This window comes from Delphinapterus leucas, chromosome 20, assembly GCF_059928025.1.
Source record: "Delphinapterus leucas isolate spDelLeu-1000000601 "Yukka" chromosome 20, BTC_Dleu_Yukka2, whole genome shotgun sequence".
Lineage (NCBI taxonomy): Eukaryota > Metazoa > Chordata > Mammalia > Artiodactyla > Monodontidae > Delphinapterus > Delphinapterus leucas.
This window is the reverse complement of record NC_143148.1, coordinates 18,510,630-18,530,788: the sequence shown is the minus strand read 5'-3', so window position 1 is coordinate 18,530,788 and position 20,159 is coordinate 18,510,630. Positions and strand designations below refer to the sequence as shown.

General features: G+C 45.2%; 1 protein-coding gene across 17 annotated transcripts in view; it reads right to left on the bottom strand.

The window, feature by feature from the left end:
* Window positions 1-2,140: 2,140 nt before the first annotated feature.
* ANKRD27 (ankyrin repeat domain 27) overlaps window positions 2,141-20,159 on the bottom strand; it is a 53,465-nt gene continuing 35,446 nt past the window's right edge. For 11 of the 17 annotated variants that reach the window (XM_089902948.1, XM_022585847.2, XM_089902955.1 and 8 more), the window contains 12 exons: window positions 19,646-19,705; window positions 19,435-19,554; window positions 18,821-18,943; window positions 18,388-18,432; window positions 16,278-16,400; window positions 9,242-9,439; window positions 8,436-8,555; window positions 7,120-7,281; window positions 5,963-6,074; window positions 4,999-5,077; window positions 4,738-4,810; window positions 2,141-3,492 (listed from right to left, as the gene is read on the bottom strand). In XM_089902948.1, the coding sequence (XP_089759074.1) occupies window positions 3,259-3,492; window positions 4,738-4,810; window positions 4,999-5,077; window positions 5,963-6,074; window positions 7,120-7,281; window positions 8,436-8,555; window positions 9,242-9,439; window positions 16,278-16,400; window positions 18,388-18,432; window positions 18,821-18,943; window positions 19,435-19,554; window positions 19,646-19,705 (1,449 nt within the window). In that variant the 3' untranslated portion in view covers window positions 2,141-3,258. Of the gene's footprint in view, window positions 3,493-4,737; window positions 4,828-4,998; window positions 5,078-5,962; window positions 6,075-7,119; window positions 7,282-8,435; window positions 8,556-9,241; window positions 9,440-16,277; window positions 16,401-18,387; window positions 18,433-18,820; window positions 18,961-19,434; window positions 19,555-19,645; window positions 19,706-20,159 lie in introns of all 17 variants that reach the window. The other 6 variants (XM_089902954.1, XM_022585858.2, XM_089902953.1 and 3 more) reach the window with 5 other exon arrangements.

Below are 20,159 nucleotides of genomic sequence, written 5' to 3'. Positions count from 1 at the left end.
ACATGCATGCTGCAACTAAGAGTTTGCCTGCCACAACTAAAGAGCCCGCCTGCTGCAACTAAGACCCAGCGCAACCAAATAAATATATTTTTTAAAAATGTCATCTCTTATATTGTGCTTTACTCCCACCAGGTTATGAAAAACTGTGCTCGTAAATTTAAATCGTAAACTTAACTCTAGGAAGTTCCGTGGCGGTACAGTGCTTAGGACTCGGCACTTTCACTGCGGTGGCCCGGGTTCAATCCCTGGTCATGGAACTAAGATCCCGCAAGCCGCACAGCACAGCCAAAAATAAATAAATACACTGAACTCCCAAGTGAGCTGTTTGGTGTAACCTTGTAGATAGATGTCTTAGTCCTGGGAGGCCTAGCCCTGGAGGAAGTTCATAACATTTAATGAGATGGATAGGATTAGTAGCAGGAAAGTGATGGGAAATGTGGTTTACAATCCCAATCTCTGCTTTAGCTAGCACACTGCTGATATATGTTTAAACTGTATTTGAGATTTTACTATGTTTGAGACTTGAAATTTGTAACCATAGATGCTGAAGCACGTCAGTGTTAGAATAAAGTGTCTAGTATTCCTGAATAAACGAATGAGTAGAACCATTAAGAACATCAAAAATTTTTCACAGTATCAGAGTAAATCATCAAAAGTAAAATCTGATCAAGGATTTTGAAAAAAAAATCCCAGTTACAGGTACATCTTGTTTTATGTCTCATTTACATAGAAATGCTGGAGGGAGGCTAGACAATTCTCAGCAAGTTTGCTACACACTTTCTCTTGCAGAATAACCACTGTCCTGATGGAGCTGCCAATGTGAATGTGTTTAAAGATTGTCAACCTCCCATCCTTCAGACATACGCGAGAATGGAAAATGACTCGGTGTACAAGGATAGAGGTTCTTTTTTTTTTTTTCGCGGTACGCGGGCCTCTCACTGTTGTGGCCTCTTCTGTTGCGGAGCACAGGCTCCGGACGCGCAGGCTCAGCAGCCATGGCTCACGGGCCCAGCAGCTCTGCGGCACGTGGGATCCTCCCGGACAGGGGCACGAACCCGTGTCCCCTGCATCGGCAGGCGGACTCTCAACCACTGCGCCACCAGGGAAGCCCAGGATAGAGGTTCTTGATTGCATCAAGGGGGTGGAGTACGTTTCTGTCCACGGGGTGGGGGGGTGGTTATTCTCAACTTTCTAATTTAACTTTGAATTCAGAACATTCTTACACAAAACAGAAATTTGGGCATTACCAATGTCTGAATTGTCAAATTTATTTTTAAGTGGGAAAGTAATTGGAGAAAAACACAAGTGTTTTTAAAAATAATTGAGGTAATCACTTCAGATTGCTCACCCTGCTGATTACCAAAGTAGCTCAAGAGGAATCTTCTCCCCTAAGATTGACAGTCCCATTCATGGCATTTACATCTCCAGATGAAGGGCACACTGAGCTGGAATCTGCCAATTCAGGTGACACTGCCAGCCAGGGCCTGACCCCAGCTCTGACGGTGCAAACAAATTAGCCCCCTTATTATTTCCATGAACCTGGCTCCTCATTTGACAATTCTACCAGCCAGGACAATTGTTAGAAATTAATTGGGGGTATATGTGAAAGTTTTCAATATTATATTGCACCACCCCCAAAATTAGGTGGTGTCAAATATATGTATTTGCATCTTGGAAATGGCCGTGCTGATAAACTGCATAGGGTCAAGTTTCTTAATTAGGATGGTAGAGAAGTACAGCAACTTAAGTCAATGAGGTGGTTTTGTTTAAAAGTGGGGGAAAGGAGTAAAAATAGAACAAAGAAACTTGCAAAGCAACAGTGCTTGTTTCCTGTTTGGGCTAAGAAGCTGTATTATATTCGGTTTTGCTCTTCTGATGTTAAAGGAAATTCAGACATCCTTGTGGGGGCCCTAGACACCGAGCTTACCGGATTAGGTCAGCCCTACTCAGGGTACATGGGTAATGCTCTCCAGATGATCCAGTTTACATGCTTCAGTCGTACTTATATCTACAACTGAAAAATAAAATGTATCTCCATCCAATGGGGGAAGATTTTTCCATATACAAAGTACATGTTTATAGCAGAAAGGCTGAGAAACACATCTCCCTAGCAAAACAAACTCAAAAAAGTACACCATGACACGCTCAAGAATCATAAAGTTTACTGTTTCTTTTCCATCATTTGGCACATGTCCAAGGCACATTAGAAAATTAAAAATCATAAATTACTTTGTAGAAAAATAATCAGCCCCTCCCTTCTGTACATACGCAAGTGTTTCCAAGAACGTGCACAGAACCATTTTCCTATTACAAAGTTGTTTGAAAATGTACTCTGGACAAACCCATGTTTGCAGCTCTAGACCAATTGATAACAAAAAAAATGAGTATAAGCTATAGAAATTTATAAAAAGGAATAAATGGTAATAAATTCTAATTTAAGGTAACTTTGACCTGGTTTGTGCTGTAAGTTTTGAATCTTTTGAATCAAAAGACTAAGAAAAGGTGTGCCAAGTCTACTGTATAGTTCAGGAACCATCCATCAGGTGTGACATTTAAGGGAGGCTCTTAACGGAAAGGGATTTTTCCAGAGACACTGCTACAGGTGTATAAGTGCAGTGATCAATTATCTGTACTTAATTTTTTAGAAGAAAAATTATACCCAACTTTCCCCACATACATAGTGTAGAACATGTCATGTGTGTCCTTTCAACTAAAATGAGCATCAAAATGGCATTTAGGCATCTTTGGGTTCAAGTGTTGCTTGCAAAGGGACATTTTTCAGGTCCTATTTCCTTCATTCCAATGCAACATTTCCGCCCGGCCTCCACGGTACCATGAAACCTAAATTGCTTTTCTTCAGCTTATCGCAGAGGGAGGAATTCTTTTAGCTGTGGTTTGCAAGTTTATACACATCCCAGAAGTCTAGCACCTTTCAGTAGAAGGAGGTCAGAATCTGGTGATGAAACCTCGCTGTAACCAAGGAACCCTAATACATAAGAAGAAGCGTCTTAAGGATCTGGACACTACTGGAACTTTTGTCCATTCTTTTTCAAGTGTATCCATTAGCTTTGAAGAGGAAAGAGATGGTGATAGCTTTTTGTTGTTGCATTCTTTCCATCTGCCACAGAAAAGCTTTCAGGACCTTTCTGCTTTTCTCTCAAGACAAACAGTAAGTTCGTTTAGTTCTAAGCTGTACTCATGCTTGGCATCTTCTTGTTGAGGACTCGCTTCTTGGCAGTAGATAATTCCTTATTACTATTAAGATTGGGAAATGCTAGCCTCTTGGGGAGTGGTCAGGTTGCCAGCAGTCTCTGGGCCCTTGGGTACAACCGCATCATTGAGTATGTGTCTACGGAGCATTCGCCTTTGTCCAGGAGCAGTTTGTCTCGGTCCAGGCCTCTCCGGCTGACCATCGTTTCCTTTGTCAGCTGTCTGAGAGCTGCTCTGGTCTGGCAGGTTATTCTGCTTCCGAGTGACTCTTTGCCTCCCTGGCTAAAGAAAAGGTATGATTCAAACAGTTCACATTTGTGCTATACTTGAAACAACCCACACAATAACAGCTCCCATAGAGTGCTTCTATGTGCCATCCAATGTGCTCAGTACTTCCCAGGCATAATTTCAACTCTTAACATCCCTGCGGTGAAAGTATGACATTTGCGCACTCCATGTATCAGACACAATGTAAACGCTTTACATGTTTTCACGTTTAATCTTTACAACTCTAACAAGTGTGTACTATTGTTATCCCCATTTTACATACAGCTGAGGAAACAGGAGCAGCAAAAGTTAAGCAATCTGCCTTAAGTCCCCCAGCTATCAAGGGGAACGCTAACACTTGATTGAACCCAGGCAGATTTCAAAGTTTGCAGGTTTCCCGGCCAGCAGCAGGTCTATTAGCAAAGCCATGGAAGATTAACTGTGAAATCAAAATGAGTCATCTTAACAAAAATCACTAATTCTCTAAAAGATTTAGAACTTCAGTGTATTTGTTCCAACAAGCCTATGCCGCACATACTATAAATTCGATTTCTCATAAGTAAGGCATATATTCTATTGGCAAGCAGCAATAAGAAAAGCCGTGTTTCAACACGGTCCTACTGTATAGCACAGGGAACTATATTCAATATCTTGTAATAAACTATAATGGAAAAAACGTGAAAAAGAATACGTAACTGAATCACTTTGCTGTACACTAGAAACTAACACAACAGTGTAAATCAGCTATACTTCAATTAAAAAAACAAGCCAAGCCAAGCCAGGTGTTCAGAGAAGAGCCACCTAAAAACACCACAGAATGTAAAGCAGGAGAATTAAATAGTGCTATAGGAAGATGGCCACATACAGAATTGTCTACACGAGCAACTTTATACCATACTTGAAGTTTTTTACCCATCTATATACAAATGTGTTTTCTTCCTTACATTAGTGATTAACACATTAGTGAATTTGCTTCCACAGTAAAATGTGAGAGTTCATCTAGTATGCACGCTGTAAACTGCAGCATCTTTCCATGCAGTACAACTAGTCCCCACTTCTTCTTCACTTTCCTTTCTCAGCTCAGAAACGCATTATTAAATACAACAATAAGTGACCATGCCGCTAAGGAACTCATTTTAATTGTTAGTAACTCTCATCAGTGAAGGGAATAATGAAATGAGAAATGTGTTTACCATGGATTAGTTTTGAAAAATTCAGGCTTGAAAAAGTAAGATTATAAGCCAGTGTTTAATAACTCACCTCATGCAAAGAATCTTCAGCAAAATTAGGGACACTTCTATCTCTTGCCATAATCTCCCTTGAGGTCCTTCCCCTGAAACCCAAAACAAACTAAAATAAACGTTAGGGATAGTGGTGCGAAATACTCTGGTTGGCCACGAGGCGGCAGCATTTGACGAGTGCAGATTTATTTATAACCCATTAAAGCTGCATATAACCTGCTTGAGTTGTAAGTAAAGCTAAGGTCAAAAGCACAGAAATCAACTCGAATCTTATACTCACTTAAACTGACCAACTGAGTGGACAAAGTAAAACTGTCTTGTAAAAGGTTCATCTGGTAGATCATACATTTTGGAGTTCCCTGTAGATAAAAGGATAAACATCTGAAAACTTCCAAACTAGTTTCAGAATTGTTTAAAAATTATAGCACAGATGCAAACTTTCAACCTTCTTTCTGTTAAAGTCCAACAAAATTTAGGAAATTAAGCACTGCATTTGATTACAGAAACGTATTAGTAGATACCTATTTATTACTGTGTGAACCCCCATGAAACAAAGATAAATCCTTAATACACTGATATTCCCCAGGCACAGCCAACTAGGGTGAGACAGCCTCAGGATTATCCAGATGTGTGAATGGGCTTATTCACATTACTGCATTGCAAACTACAATTGCAATTTTTTAAAAAGTTGAACAAGGACCCCATCTAAACTGTAACAACTTTTTAAAAAAGAGGAAAATACTTCAGCCCCACCCCTGTTTGGCAGCTGCTGTTCTAATGACCATCTACCTCTGTACACCTGCAGATTAAAAAAGAATTCTTTAAAGGTAGCATTTACCCCAGGTGTCCAGGAAGTGCTGAGAAAAAGGCCTGGATTCAGAACATGAGACATGAAAGAAACTACCAGAGGTGGTTCCTCCTCCCTGGTTGGCGAGTGGAGGCCTGACCTTCAGGGTAATGCCCAGAGTGTCCATCTTACCTCTTTAGGGAGCATCACAGTCAAGCAGAAAACCAGTATCCAAATAATGGATGAAAAAGGATGTTACATACATTTCTGGATGAAATGTATGTTACAGGACAGATGAAACAGGATATAACATGCATTTCTTTGGTGCCTATATCCCACCCCCAGTCATGATTATAATTGTTTTACATTTACAATTAAGTGAAAACCAGCAACCAACGACTCATGAACTTCCAAATAAACCCAAGTTGAGAATTACAGAAAGGATATGAGTTCTTACATTTTTTCCTGATCTTCACAGTAACGTACTCGTTGTGGTCTGTTTCTCCAACATCATCTAACGTGGCCACACAGCTTGGAACTACCTGAAGCAATTCCATTATTTTTGAATTCTACAATGTGAAAGGAAAAAGGTAACAGTAACGTTTTGTATGCTTTCTTAGCAGGTTATTGCCTGGTTTTGATCTAAATGTCAGTGTTGGCATGGCTGGGCAGAAAAGCTAAGAAGCAGCTACAGACAAAACTTTGAGGCCATAAAGCCTAGTGGTGAAGAACAGCACTGCATTTGGGGGCTGGCTCTGCCCTCTACTAGGTGGTACTCTGGGCCCGTGTTTCACTGCTCTGTGCAACTGGGTTGACAAGAACAGGATCTATTACTGTAGAGTTATCATGAGGTTATCAAGCGCCCAGCACATAGTAAGTGCTCAATAAAAGATATTCGTCATTTGAGAGAGTGCTAAATTGAAAGTATAAAATTTTTCAATTCTGTTAAGAAACACAACTGAAAATTAGAAATTAATATACTAAGCCTATAAGTAGGTTGGATTTATGGTGACTTTAATATGTCAGTGGTGTCATTTAACAGCCTAGTAGTTGTCTACCTGAGTAGGAAACTAGATAAAGATTTAACATGGAAAGAGGAACAATAAAGAGGTCCCTCCTTTAGTCTCCTCCTCTTTCCTCACCAGTTCTCCATGGCGCACGTCCATGCACTGGGAGGGTAGTAAACCGCACATCATACTTCTCCTTACAGAACTCAAGGTTTGTTCACTAACTGCACACGCTCCCTCCCTCGTGCTGCTAGGACCACAGGCATATTCCCAGTGCAGGGAGGGTGAGACCAGGATGCTGTGCCAACCTGCTCTTCCCCGCGAGTACCTAACTGCTGGACTGTGTGCCAGAGGCGCCGAGGCCTGTGGTGGGTAGGGGGCACCTCTAACCAGGCCTTTGAAAACTGCCCCAGCAGGCCGCCTCTGGTCAGGTGACCAAGGACCAGGGATGCAGCCACACTCACAGACTTCCAGCACACCTACTCAGCCTGGCACGGCAAGTCAGAGGTCTGACTACTGCTCTTTCAGATCTGGTTTAAACACAGGGGATCCCCGTGAGCTGTAAGGGAGCCTGGGATGCTCTCAGCAATGAAGCGCTCCCACCTACCTGTTCAGCACAGTCTATAGCTGTGCACTGCCTCTTGTTCAAGACCTGAACTGATGCTCCATGAAGCAGAAGCAGCTCCACCACGAAGACGTGCTTTTCTATCACAGCCTCGTGCAGTGCTGTGTTGCCCTTATTGTTAGAAGCATTAATGGAGGCCCCATGCTAGAGAGAGAAACGGCACAATCAGAAGGAATGTTGAATCGATGTGGTACCTATATGGGTGTGCCCTATAACATTCTTTCAACTTTTCTGTATGTCGGAAATTTTTCTTAAGATGTTAGGAGTAAAAGTAATACTGAGGAGAAAAGATTTGTGTACAAAGATATTCATGGCAGCATTTATCATTATAACAGGAGAAAAAATAAGTCACCTCAATGTATTGAGCAGAAACAGTTAAAAAAAAAAAGACCATGGTACATCCATAATTATGCAACCACTAAAAACTGAGGTTTTAATAAACAATTTTCGGACTTCCCTGGTGGTCCAGTGGTTAAGAATCCGCCTGCCAATGCAGGGGACGTGGGTTTGAGCCCTGGTCCAGGAAGATTCCACATGCCGCGGAGCAACTAAGCCCGTGTGCCACAACTACTGAGCCTGCGCTCTAGAGCCCGCCAGCCACAACTACTGAGCCTGCCCTCCTAGAGCCTGTGCTCCGCAACAGGAGAGGCCACCGCAATGAGAAGCCTGCGCACCGCAATGAAGAGTAGCTCCCCCGCTCGCGGCAACTAGAGAAAGCCCGCGCACAGCAACGAAGACCCAACACAGCCATAAATAAATAATAAAATAAATTAATTATAAAAATTAAATAAATAAAATAAACAGTTTTCTATGTTAACTTAAAACAAGCAAGAAAGAAAACAATAGTGATCTAAACTATGCACATTTTTAAGAAGTCACCAAAGTTAGTTGCCTTTGAAAAACAGGGTTATGGAAAAGTTGGGTTTCTCTCTACTTTTAAAAATTCTAAAATCAACACATATACCCTTTATCAAGAGAGGCAAAAAGGAGCAGTGACATAAAGGGACATTCAGCTCACACTGCAGGTGACAATTCAACTGACCTGGTTAAATGAGGCAAGATCCAAACCCTTAGCAAAAGCGGCGTCTCAGTCCTTAACTCTGCATCCCTGATGCAGCTCGGACGCTGAGACCCCATTACTGCAAAGCTCCCCACCCCAGGGCTAGCTTAAAGCAAAAGCCAAGCGGCCTCCCTCTCCCGCCCCTCCCCGGTGTGCCGCCAGAGGCTCGCCGCGTGGCGGGATGCCCATCACCAAGCCGTGTCAGCAGCTCCTGGGCTGGGGGCGAGGGGGTCCTTACCTGCAGCAACAGTGCCGCAACTTCGTGGTGGCCTCTGGAACAAGCATAAAGGAGGGGTGTGTTTCCACTTATATCCTTTTTATTGGGTTTTGCATTAGAATCTAGTAGACATTTCACCACCTAGGCCAGAGAAGAAAAGTGTTCAACTTTAATTAAAATTTGCAGGGAGAGATCATCTAACTTGCTATTCTTTTGACTTTTCTGTAAGATTCTCTAGAAGACTCTTAGATCCATGTCTGACCCTCAGGAGAAAGCAGACCAGTGAAGGGGGAGGGATTAACATTTGCTGAGGGTCTTGTGTGTGTGGAGGTGGTGTGCTAGGCGCGCGTGTTTTTCATCTAATCATTCCGTCTCCTCTGTGGAGAGCTGTAATTATTACTCCAGTTTCACATGTTAGAAAACTAATGCTAGGCATTACCCGAAATATGACTCCTAGCTTTAAAAACCTTACAGTGGAACTAATAAGGAAAAATGAAAAAATAAATAGATACTGAACTGTTTGGCACAGATGACCAACACCCAAGAATCAGAGAGACAGCTCCCGGCTAGGGTCAGAATCAGAATGACAGCCTCTGTGCTGCCAGACGTGAATGCCAGTGGGAGGGGGGTTGGCTCCACCCCCAGAAGCCCCAGGGTTCTGTGTTCTGTTGCTGAGTGGTCCTACCGTGTGCATCTCAGAATCTTGGCGCTGGGAGGAAGGAAATGGGCCCATCCTCTGGGCCAGCAAGCAAACTCTTCCCTCGGCAGCACTCCTGCCAAGTGAGGTTCTAACCCTATACACGCTGTGCAAGAGCCAGGACCCATACCTGGAAGTGGCCCTTCTGGCAGGCCAGGTGGAGTGGGACGGCCTGCTTTGCGTCTCTGGCCCCCACACTGGCACCGTGCTTCACGAGGAGGAGAAGGAGGTCCGCCCGACCATGCAGGGCAGCAACGTGCAGTGGGGAGGAACCATCCTGGTTGGTCACATTCACACCAAGCCCACTGGCAGGAATCTTTGCCAGCTTCTAATAAGTGCAGAATGTGGAAACAGAAATGCTGTTAGTACTTAAGGAACCCAGCTGAAGGAACTGAAGCCATCTGTCCCTCACAGCCCCTCTGTAAAATCTGGAATCACAGCGGCATCCTGAATCGGGTTGCCCACAGGTGAATTACTACTTTAGAAAGGTATGATACATCGAAGGATTAACTTCTGTTTTCAAGAAAGCAAGCCCCCTACAATGATACCGTTTTATGCCATGGCAATTGAACGGGGAAGGCAAAGTCTGTTTGACAGATGGTGCTGGAACAACTGGACATCCACATATGGGAAAACTGCCCATCAACCCTCACCTCACACCAAACACAAACACTAAAATGCATCACAGACCTAAATGTAAAAGCTACAACTATTAAACTTCTTGAAGTAAACACAAAAGAAAATCTTTGCAACACTGGGATACGCAAAGATTTCTTAGATAAGACACAAAAAGCAAAAGCCATAAAAAAAGTTTGATAAACTGACTTAATAAAAATGTTTAATGTTTGCTCTTTGCATGAGGCAAGTAAGAAAATGAAAAGGCAAGTCATATAAGGGCAGAAAAATGTTTGCAAATATGTGTATCTGACAAAGGACTTGTACCAACCAGAACTTAAAAGCAAAACGAAACAAACTCTTACAACTCAATAAGACAATCCAGCTTTTTAAAAAAAAAAACAGGCAAAAGGAAAAAAAAAGTAGGCAAAAGATGTGAAAAGACTTCACAAAAGAAGACGGTTGAATGGTCGGTCAATGAGCACATAAGACAACATCCGTAGTTTTCAGAGAAATGCAAATCAAAATCAGGAATCACAAAACCAAAGGGTCAGAAAGCAGGTCGGTGATGGTCAGGGGATGCAACATGCAATACGGCAAACTTCAACGGGGCAGGAAAGAATATTCGGGGTGATAGAGATAGTCTATATTTTTACTGTGCTGGTGGTTACACATTCGTCTGTCAAACCTCAGAAAACTGTTTGCTACTTATCTCTGAAGTTCACCTTCATTTTTATCATGGAACTTCCCTTTTATTCACAATGGTTTTAAAACCAATCATGCGGACATAAGAACAATCCATCAGTAATTAAGAGGGCAAACAAAACAAACCAATAGAACTAAAAACAAACATTAAATTGTGATGTTGAATCATATATTTGATAGTGCAATTAATATGTCAATGTTTCCTGTGACTAATCAAGGATTAAAACTTGGGTTATCTAGTTCACTTTTCGATGATTAAAAATGTTATCTCTTTAAAAAGCTATGCTAAATTTAAAGGGTGAATTTTACTGTATATAAACTATACTTCAAAAATCAAAAACAAGCAGATGAAGAAGTAGAAGGGAAGAACATGAGGAAATACCACTGCACACTTACCAGAATGGCTAAAGTTAAAAAGTCAAAATACCAAGTGTTCACCGGGATTTGGGGCAACTAGAATTCTCACACCCTGCTGGCGGGAATGAAAAATGCTACAATCACTGAGGAAAACTGGTCATTTCAAGTTAACATATACCTCCTGCATAACCCAGCAATTATACTCCTAGGTAATTACCCAAGTAAAAATATATTTACACAAAGAACTGTACACAAATGTTTACAGTTGCTTTATTCACAAAGCCAAAAACAGGAGACTACCAAATGTCCTGATTCCAGGTGTTGCATGTAATCAACGGTTTATTCTTTATCGCTGAACAGCGCCCCGTGGCATGCCCCTGCCATACTTTGTTTAGCAGTTCACCCACTGAAGGACACGTGGGTTGTTTCCAGTTCGGGGATACTGCAAATAAAGTTGCTGTGTACATTTGTTTACAGGTTTTTGTGAGAACATAAGTTACCATTCCTCTAAGATAAATGCCCAGGAATGCAATTGCTGAATCATATGGTAATTACATGGCAATTCTATGGCTAGTTTTATAAGGAACTGACAACAAACACTGTTTTCCAGAGTGGCTATTCCCACCAGCAATGGATGAGTGAAACAAGTTCCCCACATCCTCACCAGCATTTGGTGGCGTCACTTTTCACTAATTTTGATTTAGCCATTCTGATAGGCGCATAGTGTTATCTCACTGTGGCTATAATTTGCATTTCCCTGATGGGTGATGACCTTGAACATCCTTTCATGTGCTTATCTGCCATATCTAAATGCTCCTCAATGAAATGTCTGTTCATTCCCTTTGCCCATTTTCTTATTGGTTTGTTTTCTTTCTTTACTATCGAGTTTTGAAAGTTCTTTATATATTCTAGATTCTGGCCTTTTGTCAGATATGTGGCTTGCAGGTATTTTCTTTTTTTTTTTTTTTTGCGGTACGCGGGCCTCCCACCGCCATGGCCTCTCCCGCTGCGGAGCACAGGCTCCCGACGCGCAGGCCCAGCGGCCATGGCTCACGGGCCCAGCTGCTCCGCAGCACGTGGGATCTTCCCAGACCGGGGCACGAACCCGTGCCCCCTGCATCGGCAGGCGGACTCTCAACCACTGTGCCACCAGGGAAGCCCAGGTATTTTCTTTTAGTCTGTAATCTGCCTGTATAGCTTCTTTGCATGGGTTTCCACAGGACAAGTTCACAATTTAGAAGTCCAACTTATCCATTTGCTCTTTATGGATCATGCTTTGGGTGTCAAGTCTAAGAACTCTTTGCTTAGCCCTGGGTTCCAAAGATTTCCTCCTGTTTTTTTCTAAAAGTTTTATCATTTTACGGTTAAGTCTGTGATCCATTTTGAGTTAATTTTTGTACAGGGTGTGAGTTTATGTTGAGGTTCATTTTTTTGCCTGAAGATGTCCACTTGCTCCAGCACTGTTTGTTGAAAAGGCTGTCCTTCCCCCACCGGCTTGCTGTCAGACCTCAGTTGACTATATATGTGTGGGTCTATTTCTGGGTTCTCTGTTCTGTCCCAGTGATCTGTGTGTCTGTCCCTCCACCAGGGCCACACTGTCTTGATTACTGTAGCTACATAGTTAGCCTTAATATTGGGTAGAGTGATCCTAATTTATTCTTCATTGCCAGGATTGTTTTAGATATTTTAGGGCCGGCACCTTTCCATATACATTTTAAAATAAGCTTGTCTATGTCTACAAAAACTTTGTTAGGATTTTGATAGGAACTGCATTAAAACTGTAGATCAGGGCTTCCCTGGTGGCGCAGTGGTTGAGAGTCCGCCTGCCGATGAGGGGGACACGGGTTCGTGCCCTGGTCCGGGAAGATCCCACATGCCTCGGAGCAGCTGGACCCGTGAGCCATGGCCTCTGAGCCTGCGCGCCCGGAGCCTGTGCTCCGCGACAGGAGAGGCCACAGCAGTGAGAGGCCCGCGTACCGCAAAAACAAAAACAAAAACAAAAAAACTACTGTAGATCAATCTGGGGAGAAATACCATCTTTACTAGGTTGAGTCTTCATGATCTGATATACCTAAGTATTTACACATTCTTTGACTTTTTTCATCATTTTGTGATTTCCAGCATACAGATCCTGTCCATGTCTTGTTAAGTGTATCCCTAAGTAGCTCATATTTTTTTTGAGCAGTTGTAAATGGCGTTGTATACATAGCATGTGCTCATTCATGTGCTAGCTGTCTAACTCAATGTGTATGTCCCATGCTAAGAAAATTAATTTGACTTGTACTGCAAGATAATACTACCTTATTTAAAAAGCTTCACCATGGATGTCTCTAACCTAAGAATATTGAAATGACTTATAGTTTTTCATTCACTTGTAGCTTTTTCAGCTACAGGGTATTGTGTACATTGGGATGCATAACTTTTCTGCTGTCCGCATGCTGCTGGATATGTACAGTCCAAAACTGACTCCCCCAAGGTGGGCTAATGTGAAAAACAAAGGGATTAAAAAGGCAGATGCTGTTTCAAAGGATGTGGTGTGAATGAAGTAGCACAGCCCTCAGGCCCATCAGTGACTGTATGGCTGGAAGCAGTTACTGTGTCTTTGCTGTCCTTCTGGGCATTTACCCACTCTGCTCTCCCCCACCTCACAGTTCATTAATTGTAGCAAGAAACTGAATTACACACTACAGCATCTGTTGAATTTATTGGATAAATTTATGTTCCTTGCTCTTTTAAAGCCTACTTTTTCTCTTTTTGTAGTTTCTCAAAGAGACACAAAAGTAAATCGCTTCATGCTGTGATTAAATCAGAACTGTTCTTCTAGCCCAGCGGTGTGTCTGGAGTTTGCCCGGCGATGCAGGATAAACCACTGATTACACACAACAACCTGGAAATCCGGCTGAGTGAACAAAGCCAATCCCCAAAGGTTCCATGCTGTATGATGGCTTTTATATAACATTTTTGAAATGACAAAATATTAGAACTGGAGAACAGATTAGTGGTTGCCAGGGGTCAGGGATGGTGGGCTGGGGTGACAGGGAGAGAGGTGGGTGTGATTATAAAAGGCAACATGAGTTAGTCTCCTTGTGATGAGAGAACTGTTCTGTACCTTGAATGTGGTGGTGGACACACAAACCTACACATGTGATAAAACTAAACAGAATGCAGGACGGTAATGGAAATACAAACAAAAATAGACAAATGGGACCTATAATGAAACTTAAAAGGTTTTGCACAGCAAAGGAAACCATAAACAAGATGAAGACAACCCTCAGAATGGGAGAAAATATTTGCAAACGAATCAACGGAGGATTAATCTCCAAAATATACAAACAGCTCATGCAGCTCAACATCAAAAAAACAAACAACCCAATCAAAAACTGGGCGTAAGGACTTCCCTGGTGGTGCAGTGGCTAAGAATCCGCCTGCCAGTGCAGGGGACATGGGTTCCAACCCTGGTCCAGGAAGATCCCACATGCTGCGGAGCAACTAAGCCCATGCGCCACGCTACTGTGCCTGCCTGCCACAACTACTGAAGCCCACAAGCCACAACTACTGAAGCCCGCACGCCTAGAGCCCGTGCTCCACCACAAGAGAAGCCACTGCAATGAGAAGCCCGCGCACCGCAACGCAAGAGTAGCTCCCGCTCGCTGCAAAGAATTTTTGAAATGACAAAAGAGAAAGTCCGCACACAGCAACGAAGACCCAACGCAGCCAAAAAAAAGGGTGGAAGACCTAAATAGACATTTCTCCAAAGAAGACATACAGATGGCCAAGAGGCTCATGAAAAGCTGGTCAACATCACTAATCATTAGAGAAATGCAAATCAAAACTACAATGAGCCATCACCTCACACCAGTTAGAATGGGCTTCATCAGAAAATCTACAAACAATATATGCTGGAGAGGGTGTGGAGAAAATGGAACCCTCTTGACTGTTGGTGGGAATGTAAATTGATACAGCCACTATGGAGAACAGTATGGAGGTTCCTTAAAAAACTAAATATAGAATTACCATATGACCCAGCAATCCCACTACTGGACATATACCCTGAGAAAACCATAATTCAAAAAGACACATGCAGGGCTTCCCTGGCGGCACAGTGGTTAAGAATCCACCTGCCAATGCAGGGGACATGGGTTCGAGCCCCGGTCCAGGAAGATCCCACACGCTGCAGAGCAACTAAGCCCGTGTGCCACAACTACTGAAGCCCGCGTGCCTAGAGCCCGTGCTCCACGACAAGAGAAGCTACCGCAATGAGAAACCTGTGCACCGCAACGAAGAGTAGCCCTTGCTCGCCACAACTAGAGAAAGCCCACGCACAGCAACAAAGACCCAACGCAGCCAAAAATAAATAAATTAATAAATTATTTAAGAAAAGGACACATGCACCCCAATGTTCATTGCAGCACTATTTACAACAGCCAGGACATGGAAACAACCTAAATGTCCATCAACAGAGGAATGGATAAAGAAGATGTGGTACATATATACAATGGAATACTACTCAGCCAGGAAAAGGAACGAAATTGGGTCATTTGTAGAGACATGGATGGACCTAGAGACTGTCATACACAGTGAAGTAAGTCAGAAAGAGAAAAACAGATATCATATATTAACGCATATTTGTGGAATCTAGAAAAATGGTAGAGATGAACCGGTTTGCAAGGCAGAAATAGAGACACAGATGTAGAGAACAAATGTATGGACACCAAGGGGGGAAAGGGGGAGTAGGATGAATTGGGAGATTGGGATTAACATATATACACTAATATGTATAAAACAGATAACTAATGAGAACCTGCTGTATAGCACAGGGAACTCTACTTCACCTTGCTGTACAGTAGAAACTAACACAACATTGTAAAATAACTATACCGCAATTAAAGAAAAAAACAAAACTAGACAGAACACGTAAATAAACACACATGCAGGCATGCGCGCACACACACAGACAAGCACAAATGAAAGCGGGGAACTCTGAGTGAGACGGATGGACTGTATCCATGGTAATATCCTGGTCGGGATATTGTACTGTGCTTTTGCAGGCTATTACCATGGGGGAAACAGGGTAAAAGGCACAGGGGTCTCTCTGTGCTTGGAGGGAGGGTCCTCCCGCAGAGGGTGCACCAACGTGAGCAAAGGCAGGGGTCAGGGGCTCTTGCCTGCATCCTCCCAAGGGACCACGGCCACATGGACGGAGACCCCCGGGCATGTCTGTTCATAAGCTCCTGCCTTGTGACTCAGGGGCCCTGAAAACCACTGAAACACTAAGCCCGCGTTCATGGCCCTGTTCCCTGACCTGCCCATTCAGAAAGCAGGCAGCCGGAGCCAGATCCTGCATGAGTGTCCACTTTCCTCTACCTTGAGCTGTATCTCAGGGGACACCTACAACCAGCCACTCGGCCGTTAGCTGGCTGAGAAGCAGACAACTTTCCTAAGGGGAAAAAGAAGAATTTGCCCATCCCCCAACAGAAGAAAAGCCAAACCTTTTGAGCTGGAGCACATTTGGGGCACTGGCACAAGGGGTGACAAAATTCAAGATCCACCGCCCTGACAGCATCCTCCACTTCATCCGGGTCCTCCTCTGTCCACTCCAACAGGTAACGCACCTGGCGCCGGGCAGTAAGGAGAAATAGGGACTTAAAACCCATCCTCAGCTTCTTTACAAGTTATGGTATCTTAGACACACACACACACACACACACACAGACACACACACACACACACACACACACACACTTCTCTAATCAGGACGTACTGATACATTTCCTCAACCACCAAAGTAACTTATAAATGATGGCTGCTCCTTCTTGAGCATTCCAGGGTTCACCTGTGCTCAAGCCTTTCTCAATCCTTTCAGTAGTGACAGAGAGAGACTGAGCTCCCGTTTCTGCAGCTTGCGGCAGATTCTCTTCTTCCATCTTAAAAAGGGGCAGAGCGGTGTTGCTTCAGTGTGATGGCTTTAGAGCCCTGTCCTGGAGCATTTCGTGAGCACCTCCTCTTACGTCATCTAACTGTCTGCTTTCAACAACCGGTCCGTCTCATCCTACGGGGGAGGAGACTCACTCCGGGGGCCACTTGTTCAAGGCCACAGGATGAGGAGGTGGTGGCCAGAACCTAATCACAGGCTCTCTGATGCCACGCCAGTGTCCTTTCCACTTTAATGCCCTAGCCCACAGGTGAAAGCACCGAAAAGACCCCTAAAAGGTCAAATTTATGTTCCAGTAAACACAAGTTTCTAGGATATTAAACGTGAGAAAAGAAAACAATATAAATACATTTCTAGGCCTGGTTCTGAGCACTGAGGAAGTCAGCAAAAGTCTGCAAGGAGTGACAAAGGGCCCCAGGAAGACCCCGTTCAATCCCAAACATCCCCCGCTCCAGGTCCCTTCCACGTTTCTGACAACAGATGCTCCTCAGGGTAGAAACGCCAAAGCCCTCACCTGAACAGGGGCCTCACCTAACAGACTGGCTGGGACGGACCGGACCGAGGGCAGTTCCTCTCGGTGATTAGAAGGAACAAGACGGGGGGAAGGGAGCCAAGGGGCGGCAGCTTCGGGCACAGAGCAGACGCATCATGACGCAGGGATGGTCACAATCTCTTCTCCACACTGGCTCTTGCCGCGGCTCATAGGGAGCCTGAGGAACTCTTTCTTTGCTTCCCCCCAAGAATACTGGGTGCCCTGGGGCTGGTCTCTCTAGGGGAGCAACAGCCAGATCCAGACGCCTGTGTCCTCCCCCCGCCCCGAGTAACCACGCGTCAGGCTGATGGATTCACAGTGGCCTCTGGGCAGAGGCTAAGACACTGCTAACTACCTTCCGATTCTTAACACCCCGCAGGCTGTGATGATCAGATGCCAGGAACTGCTGTCCACCACCTCAAGCTCCATCATTGGCAAAAAGCACTCTTAAAATACACATCCCTGTGAAGCACTCTTGTAAATCTGATCCACTCAGGCCTCCTAATCTGGTAAGCGCTAATTTACCCCTCCTTTTAAAGTGGAAGACAGAAAAAAATTCCTTTCAGGAAGCCAAAGGCAAGCCAGGGGAACTGCCCATGGGTGTCTTCAGTGATCTCATCATAGATGTTCCCTGACACCTTAGCACCATCTCGTTCGGACACTTGCGAGTCCTTGGAGCCCCAAGTCTGAGACTCAGCCTCCCAGCCAGGGATTCACACCGCCCACAACTCCTGCAGGGCCACACCAACGCCCTCTGGGCTCTGGCCTCCCCTTTACCACCTCCACCCTTCCCCACCCGGTCTGTTCACCCTGCTCCCGGCTAGTGGACTCTGGCCCCGAGCCCGCACTCTGTGCCCCTGGACACAGGCTGGTCCTCTTGCCAACATCGCTGCCCTCCTGGAATATGAATGTCTGAAGGGCAGGGATAGGCTCACACTGCAGCTTTATTCCACCTGCCTCGTTACTTGCAGGGGGCATGTCACATCCCATCAGCAAGTACTCATGAAATGCACCCCTTCTGTGTGAACGTGAACAAAGAACCCTGACAGCTCCTGACTCACCTGGAGACAAGACACATAAGCATAGCTGCTTAAGCCGAGAGCAAGCTGCTTGAAATTCACTTCTAAAAACTCACCATTTCTAGGTCTCCATCAGCAGTGGCTCTTAAAAGTTTTTCTACCTTAATAAAAGAAAAAAGAATGTAAGGAAAACTATAATAATACAATAAGAATAGAAATAATAAAAACCTTCTGCAAACCTAGTAGCTTTCATGTGTCTCTTGATCTCATTCAGTATCTTTCAAACACATCCCCCGCACCTTCCGCATAAGGTCTATAAGATGACCTGCCATTCATGTGGCACGGTGGGACGACAGCCACCTGGGAGCACGAGCGCTTCCTACAAGGGCAGCCACCCTTCAGAACTGCATCTATTCAGCTCTCATTATCTGCCAGCTACAGGTACCATGAGGGAGGGCACCCCCCCAGGAACGACTCCAGGCCTCTGTCAGACTCTGGAGCGCGCCTCTTGGCTTTCTTTCCTGCGGTTCTGCATCGAGCTAGGCTTACTGGGCCCTCCGAGAGCAGGTCACAGCCTGGGGGTGACAGCGAAGGAGGAGCCCGGGGCGGAGTCAGTGAGGGCTCCCCACCTGCAGGGGATGGGCACATCCACGCCATGGTCTGCTCTGTGGGCTGACAATGGACAAGGTCTAAGGTAGGTTAGACGGAAAAAAACACACAGACAAACAAGACAGGCTATGAGTCAGCTTTTACAAAGCACAATGTGTGAGAACATGTACACGTCTACATAAACTCTGCAGGAAGTCAGGAATGCGACACATCAGGTTAACAAGGGTGCTGACAGAGAGGGGGATAAGGGCAGAGAATTTACTTCGTAAAATGATCTTAAAGCAGTGGACCTACAGGTGACTTTACCTGTACTTTTCTTAGAATACCCCCCTTCCCATCTCTCTCTCTCTCTCTCTCTCTCACACACACACACACACACACACACACACACACACGTCCGTCCATGAAGGACAAGCAGGGTGAGGCTGGCCGGGCTTCCCTCGAGGGCGCTGACCTTCGCCACAGCAGACACGCTGCCCCAGGGGCTCTCTAACTGGCCCCCAGAACACAGGCCGCCCCCCACCCCTCTCTGCCCTCCAGTCCGGGGGCCTCACCTCCCTGTAGAACTTTCTGGGCTCCTCTTGCCTGGAGCTCAGCGACGCGGATGAGAAGCTGGAAGCGCAGGAGCCCTGGCTGATGGAATCCACGGAGCACTGAGGGGGCCGCGCGGGCACCTGCAGCCAGGGAGCCCGGTGAGGGGTGGGTGAGGGCCAGACAAGAGGCTGGTCTCAAGTAGGGCCGGCAAGCGCAGCCCCGTTCTCTTACCTCTGAAGACTTCTGCTCCCTCTCGAAGGACGGATGGTGGGCTTCCATCATGGACAGAATCTAGGAGGCCAAAGGGGACGCGAAAAGTACTGAGATGGGTCGCCAAGGTCTCATCACCCCTACGGCCCCACTGCACCCACCTCCTTGGAAAGCCGCATGGCCCAGGCAGGCCCTTGGAGAGACGGGGGGACACCAAGGCCCAGAGCAGGCGGGAACCTACTCAGGACCATGCTAAGTTCAACAGCAGGAGCCAGTGCTCCCCACGAATGGGCTCAGCGGACAAGGGAAGCCCAGGCACAGAGGGGCCCCAAAGGCTGCCTCATCCAGCCTGGGCTGGTGGTCCACAGGCCTGAAGTGTGACCTTTCCACTGGCAGCCACGGGTCTTAAGTGGGACCAGCTCGGAGCTGAGCCCAGAAAGCCATCTGCTCCTTGTGTCTGCAGAGCTCCCTCTGGAAAGGCCTTTGGAGAAGCTCCAGTGCAGAGGTGCCCTCAGCCCCTCATGGGCATCTCAGG